The 7757-nt window shown below is 43.4% G+C and overlaps 1 protein-coding gene across 1 annotated transcript in view; it reads left to right on the top strand.

Annotated features, from left to right (window-relative positions):
- The first annotated feature begins 212 nt into the window (after positions 1-212).
- Positions 213-7757, top strand: part of SLC22A3 (solute carrier family 22 member 3) — a 49892-nt gene continuing 42347 nt past the window's right edge. The window contains exon 1 of the mRNA XM_019549999.1: positions 213-891. Coding sequence (XP_019405544.1) covers positions 475-891 — 417 coding nt within the window. The 5' untranslated portion in view covers positions 213-474. The remainder of the gene's footprint in view (positions 892-7757) is intronic.

Genomic DNA, 7757 nt, shown 5'->3' with positions numbered 1-7757 from the left:
ATAAAATGGGCTCCATTGATACGGGCAGGAACAGCATTCCCCTGCCTGCTGACCTGACATTTGTCACTTGTCCGTCCATAGAGGGTTAACTGTTCTTATTACATAATCTGCATAACATTCTGGATAGATAGCAAACGCACGCACGCCCCTTCTTTCTTACAGTGTGTTTGATCACTTCAAATTGCTCTTGTAACTGCTGTGTGTAAGTCTCAAGCCACTTGACATAGCATAACTGTGTGTGTGTGTGTGTGTGTGCATGTGCATGTGCATGTGTGTGTGTAACTTTGCTCTGTTTCAGAGTGGCTTATGCTACTCTGATTTCCTGTGTGTATGAGGAAAGAGAAAGTGAGAGAGCGAGTGAGTGAGAGACTCTAGGTAGCTACGTTTGTAGGAAGTACTGGCAGCAGTTGCAAAGTTTGAAAGCTAGCTTTGACATCTCTTGGATCTCTCCGGGTTAAAAAACTACTGCACACAATGCCGTCTTTTGATGAGGTGTTAAAAGAAGCTGGGGAATTTGGAATGTTCCAAAAGAGGGTCTTTTTCCTCCTTTGCCTGACAGGCGTAACTTTTTCTTTTCTATTTGTTGGAGTGGTATTTCTTGGGCACACTCCAGAGTCGTATTGGTGCAGGATCCCCGGTGCAGCAGACTTGAGCAGGAAATGTGGATGGACCCTTGAAGAGGAAAAGAACTTAACTGTTCCATCTCTGAATCTGGTGAACAGGTCTTCCAATGGGCAATGTGAGAGATTTGACATTGACTGGAACAACATCTCCGTGAGCTGTGCCGACCCACTGGCCCACTTTACCAATCACAGCTTGGGCAGTGTGCCACTTACCACATGCCAGAAGGGCTGGGTGTACAGACAACCCCATTCATCCATCATAAGCGAGGTAAGGACAATCAAAATTTTCTGATCTGTATTTTCAGAGTGGGCGCAGGGCTATTAATAGAAAGCTATGGCTGTTATGATAGAAATACATTATAGAATTATTTGAGCACTCTCCCCACCTGCCCCACTGCTCCTCTCCAAGTTACAAATGATGCAGGAGATTGAATGTGATCAAGCCAGACTTTTAGGAAGAGGGGAGCTAATCTGAAAAGGAGTTTATTGGTCATTTGTACTGGGTTCCTGAAGCAGGTAAACTGGGGGATGTTGTATAGTTCCTGTTGTAATGCTGGACTAAACTAAATGAAGAGTAATGCCACCCCAGCTAAGAATTGATAGTGGTCACATAGGGCCAGATGTGTAGCTGGTACAAATCAGTTTAGCTCAATAGACTACTGTGGAGCTAGGCTGACCCACGAGCTGTAGATCTCAGCATTCATCCATACATTACATACTGTTTCACAGAGTAAAGCATTTAAACTGGCTAGCGATGAGTTAGTTGCTAACCACCTTCACGGGTTCCTGTCCCTGACTGAAGAATTGAATTACAGCAGTTAGCAATTAAAAAGTCAGCTTTTGCCAGCAGTTGCTTATCTGTGAAATCAGAGATGCCAATTATTTCCTACAACCTGCCTGTTGCACCCTTTGACCCGGTACAGACATTACCCTTTTACCAGTATAAGCAATTGGAAACCAGTCTATACCTATAACAGAAAAGAAGTTTGGCACACATAGGCTGGCAGAACCCAGTCTAAGATTTCCCACCCCTCCCCCACCAAAGGGTGAATGTGTGTGCTGTTCGCTACTGATTTAAACTATACCACTTACAGAAAACTAAGTAACTTAGATTGATTTCCCCTCAGGCTTTATGAATATCTGTACCTAGCATTTGCGGTAAATACTGCCAAATACAGTGATTCTCTATTGCAGCAACTTTTTAGACTTAACGCACCCTTCATTAGATTTGAGACACTGCTCTGTAACGTTTGTGAATTAAACAGCACTCCATTTAAAAAACTAAAGTATTTATTATAGTGCTTACCTCCTTGCAGAGGGGTCAGGCAGCTGGGGTGGAGGAATGGCCAGGCAGGGATGAGCATGAACCTGAGATTATCTACTTATCTCCTCACACCTCACGACACCATTCAAAGGATCTTGCAACACTCTAGTGTGCCACAACACCCTGGTTGAGAATCACTGCTGTACTGGGCTGAAAATGGTCAATCAAGAAGCTTTGCTAGACCTCAGCAATAATCTTTAATCATATAAGTGGTGTGCCACAGTCTGGCTCTGATTTGTAGACCTAGCAGCAAAGATGCATGTAAAGTTTTGCAGAGAAATGAAAGTCAGAGCTGTGGTGCCTAAAAACATCAGCACAAAAGTATCTTAAAGGCATGCGATATAGTTATGAGGTGCTGCATAAAGGATCAAAGCAACCAAGCGATCCATGTGCCCATTAACCTGCCAGCCCCAGCCATCAACTGGGGCATATTGTGCTAGGCGTTATACAAACACAGGCAAAAGGCAGCAGCCCAAAGAGTTCACAGCTGCAACCCAATTTATTACAGATGTCTTCATGAAACATCAGTGCTCCAGATTGTTTATGTTCATGGAAAGGTAAAAGCAACTGGACTGCCTTGGGATTTGTAGTGGGATATGGAGAATTTATCTTGAGGTTATAACTGAAAGCTTGTTCAGGTTAGAAGTGATGGAAAAGTAGCATAACCTGAAGGCTGGAGGCATGATTAAATGAGTTGGAAAGCACTGAGCACAGTTTGCATTGAGTAGCTGTATTTGCAACCTTGGCAATGGACAGAATGGTCAGGGAACATGAACTGTATTTATCTGCCAGTAGACAGCAGCCCAGCCCAGTGTAGGAAGCTTGTACTGTGGCAGGTATTGTACTTCTCCTAAAGGCATCATTGAGATCCCACAGCTTTTGATTCTAAATTTGTCAAGAGCACTAGTGTTCCCCTAACATTATTTTTTAAAAATGAACATTAGTAATTGGGAAAGATTTTTTTCCCTTTGTCCAGTCTTTAGTCAGCCATTCAAATTGATGACTGCTCATAGTGAGTAAGCAAACTGGCAAGGCAGAGAGCTGCTCAGAGTCCATTTATTGCAGTCGGTGAAAGATCAAATTGTATCAATTGGAGCCATTATCATTTTCCACCAGCCAATGATAAAAAAAAAGAGTTGCTTCTTGGCTCTTGCTTAGAGAAAATGAAACTTGTAATTCAGAGGCAGATGTAGGAGGTGAAGGTCTTTGGCAAACATCCTCAGGCAGCAATACATTCAGCTGCATGTTCAGTTTCTCTTGAGTTCATGAGGAGCCAGCGTGCTTGGAAGGGAGATGCTCCTTATACTTACGATTGAGCAGCTGAAACCAGCTAAATCAAAACTGGGCTATGATTTTGGTCACTGTAGCCCTCCCAATTCCTTACATGAAGTCAGAAGAGAGGATGGAATAAGATGGAGACACTCAGATTAGATGCAGAGGACAAAGGGCAGTGGCCACGAGAGCCTTGTTCACCTAACACAGGGGTGAGCAAGATGCAGCCTGCCAGGTCATTGTATCCAGCCCGCGGGGCCCCTAAAAAATTTAGAAAATTAATATTAATCTGCCCTGAGCGGCCTGTCATGAGGCCCTCAATGGCTTGCTGAAACTCAGTAAATGGCCCTCTGCCCAAAATACTTGCCTGCCCCTGGTCTAATACCATGTTCCAAGTCCTGTTCTAAGCAAACCAGAGTTGAGCACCTGACTGCCCTCTTTGCTGCCAGTAACTTTTGCTAGGCTTCTGAATATATTCTGCTATAAAAGAAGAAAGCCACTGAATCAGCCCAGAGAGTGACATAAAATCATGAGCGATTTAAAAGTGTTCCTCTCCTTTCCCTGCTGGCTATACAGCAGCATCAGCACGGAAAGAGAGCCTCCTACCTCGGATCAAGTCAAGAGTACAATCCCTGTACTTTGACCTGGATCTAATGTGACTTCTTATCAGACTGAATTACTTACCAAAAAATTGGTAAGGCTGGATAAATTACAGGGCAGGGGCTCAGGAGAATCAGCTCCTCTTCTTGGTTCTGCCACTGGCCCGTTAGTGAGTCACTTCCCCTCTGTCTGTCTCATTTTCTCCTTAAGATGGGGGTAACAATACTGACCCCCTTTGCAAAGTGCGTTGAGGTCCATTAATGAAAGGAGCTGGATAAGAGCTGTGTATTGCTAATATGTTATTATCCCCAGCATGAACAAGTTAAATACAAGCTGTGCAGTGTTCCCTCATTAAGTCAGGGCTTCCATAAAATTTAGGTGAGAAACTAGGTCAGGTATAACAGCATCCCATTTCATGTGATCACTGAAACAGCTACCCCTTTTCTAGTGTGCCTATTTATAGATGCTTCATTTCATATGGATGAACTATTTTTTTTACTTTAAGACCCCCCATAACTTCGTATTTGATTGCATTAGCAGACAAAATGACTAGAGACTAAATCAAAAGGATGATTTACATAGTAATCTGAAGAACAGATGTTTAGTAGGAGAGAGAAACTAGAAAGCAGCGCAGCTGAAGAGACATCCAGGTCTTATATTAGTGAATTAGGCAGTGCATCAGAGGAGAATAAACACCAAAGACTTCAGCTACTTTGCAAAGGGATAAATTCGCAGAGCAGGCCTGCAGTGTTCCCTCTCTCTCAAGCACTGATGAAATCACACCTGAAATGTTGCATTCAACTTAGGGCTGTTTTTGTCTGATGTCCAAGCATTAACTGAACCAGTATGGGTGTCCCTGCTAGAATTAGCATTCCTTCCAGCATAGTTTATCAGCTCATAGAGGTCCACAACCAGCTCCTCATGGCGAGGTACCAGTCTCAGTAGATGTTGTCCGGCACCTGGTTACCAGACAGATGAAAATAAGATGCGAGCTGGAGATTCTTGTCTTGTAGGATACTGTAGTGAATGAACGAAGGAATTACATGAGGCTGGAGTCTAAATATTGCTCTGGTTCCTTAGCATTGCTGCAACAATGTAAAGGGACCTGGGAAGCTCCTGGGTTTGGCTATTTTTGATGGGGTGGGGGCATGTTTTTTGTTTTTGTTTTTTTAATGTGCCCATTACTCTTACATCTATGTAAGTTTTCAATCTGGGTTGAAATAGTTTCATAGGTGGCATTAGCTGTGGTAGCTCTTGGGTAAAAGTCAAAGTTGGATTTGATGAGCTACCCTCTTCATCCCCCTTCCATAACTTGTGCAAGAGTAACAGTGGAAGTGCCCGCTGTTCACTCTGTTATTACTGGAGTTGTTATGGGATACCAACGGTAGGTGCCTGGAACTGGGCTAGTCTACCAGTTTTCTCCTGGATCAGTATCTGGGGAAGGAGAAGGGTAGAATCCATTGTATGATCAACACTTTATACATGTGATTACCTACTTCAGAAATCAGGGTTTAGTGATAAGCAATACAACTTTTGGCTGTGTTTTTTCCACATGGATACTTCAAGTCAGGCAGTTACCTTATAAGCTCTGTTTGCTCTCAGTATAGTTCCACTTCCTGATCCTGAATTTACAATAAAACAAAACATGGTAGGGATCAGGATGACGGCATGATTTACGGGTGCGGGTATCAGCAAAGGCACTGAAATCAATTTGGCATTATGTTTAAAACCCCACCCTGATTCCAGCAAGATTAATGTGATTCCATGTTTAAGCCAATGTACAACTTCTCAGTGAAATCAAACAGGAGAGGTACCAGAACAAGAAAGCCAAATAGCCTGCTACTTAATTTCAGTGAATTCTTCCAGCTTCTTACTAACCTAGAAACAGAAGCAGCTTGGATAAGTGATGTGACCAGAATAAAATGGCTTATCTTGGAAAGGGAAGTAGAGGAAGTCCAAGTACTTAGCTAAAGTCAATTTGTGTCATATGCTGGCATCATAAATGATGAAGGACAGCGCTGGTGGCAGAAGTTCCATTACAGCAACATCCGGAGTGCGGCAGCATCTCACTCGGGAAGGGAAGCACAGTAGGGGATACCAGTTCTGCAAAATGGAAGGAATAGGCCAACGAACAGGGCTGGTCAGCCTGCTGAAGCCTGTCCTGATTCAGCAGCTCCTTACAATGGTGCAGAGTCAGAAAGAAACACCACTGACATTTCCACTGGTATTAATAGGCATTGTGCACTTAAATCCTGCCTGTGGAAAATTTAGCTCCCTATGCAAGCTAACCACTGCTATGATTTTTCTGAAGTGAGGGTAATGTTACCTTCAGGTTGTTGGCAATGGTGCCTCTTAGTGGTGTATTAGTGGACTGCAATCAACATTGCAGATTTGATTACCCCTAATGGTAGATCAGAGCGAGGAAAACACAGGTCTGCCTGCTGCTAAGAGCAGAGCTGCAGTGCCCTGGTTTTGATAGCAGCCTTTTTTGGCAGAAGTTTAGCACATGGAAGTAATCCCAATGTGTCCTATCAGCAGCACTTCCTTATGGGAAGGTGATGCAGTCTGAAGGCTTGGAAACCGTTCTTTACGCACATGTGAGGTCTAAGATGGACAAGTCAGCATCAGAATACATTTTCTTACTGCACCTGCTCTAAATAAATCCTTGCTGTCTTTTATGTGTCAGTTGTCTCAGAAAACCCAAACAGCTTTCTCAAAGACATCTGCAGCCAATTCGCTTATGTTTACTCTACAACTTTTACAGCATCTTACGGCTGCCACTAACACGACTGTCAAAGCTGAGCTGAGACAGAAGGAGAATGGCCATTCTGTTTCATGTACTATTTGAGAAGGGCTTGTTCTACAGCGTGGAAAAAACCCCACAAAGCCTGTCCTCAGCATAGTACTGCTTGGCTCAGATGCTAAAGCAGAAGGCAGGGGAGATTTGCACCTTACAGACTAACTAAATTAGAGATGTATACACTATAAGCTTTCATGAGCTGCAGCATACTTTGTGATACAGTGAGGTCCAGTTCACAACACCTTATATACACACATACTATATATATATATATATTTATTATATATATACACACACGCACACATAATATATATACACATATACACATATGTATATGTGTGTGCATGTGTGTATATATATATGTGTGTGTGTGTGTATATAAATATAATTAATATGATTAAAACAGTGATATCTCTTCTTATTTCCTGTAGGCTGGTAAGATTTTTTATGGTAGTAGAAGACTGATGAGAACAGACTGGGGAACTGGTGGAGTGCTAGGAGACAAGCTCCACACTAAGTTCTTAGGCTGATTTCTTTTAGGTCTTTGGGGGAAATCAACACAGCTCCATTTATTTCAAAGGAACAAGGGCCATTTACAGCAGCTGAGGAGATGGACAACTGTGTTTAATTTTTTATAACTGCTCTTTTCCTCTCCTTCTGCACATGACTGGAAGGAGTTCCTGGAACTCTCCTTTCTTTCTTTATTTGCAATTGGAAGCAGCAGTGGAAATAAGGGTAAAATAATAGAAAAGTAAATAATTTCACATAGGAAGTTTGGGGCTGTTATTTTTGGTCCAGCTGGCAAATCAGCAAGTTATGCGAGCAGGGCCTAAGGGGATGTAGAAAAACTGACTGACCTCCATGGGTCCATGGGGAGCCCTGAAGGCAGTGATCCTGCTCACTCGATTGATCCTGGCATGTGGTGCAAGGTGGGGGCAGTGTAGGGCCCTGGGGCTGAATTGCAGCCCACAGGGCCAGGCAGAGGCAGCATACAGGGGCATTGCAGGGTCCAATCCAGCCTGCAAATGAGCCCCATGTGTTCACCCCATGTGTTAGGGCTGGAAGGGACCTCGGGAGATCATCGAGTCCAGCCCCCTGCCCAAAGGGCAGGAAGTCAGCTGGGGTCATAGGATCACAG

Source organism: Crocodylus porosus, unplaced genomic scaffold (genome assembly GCF_001723895.1).
Source record: "Crocodylus porosus isolate Cpor-Errol unplaced genomic scaffold, CroPor_comp1, whole genome shotgun sequence".
Lineage (NCBI taxonomy): Eukaryota > Metazoa > Chordata > Crocodylia > Crocodylidae > Crocodylus > Crocodylus porosus.
The sequence above is the reverse complement of the archived record's forward strand: the minus strand, read 5'-3'. Positions and strand labels throughout refer to the sequence as shown.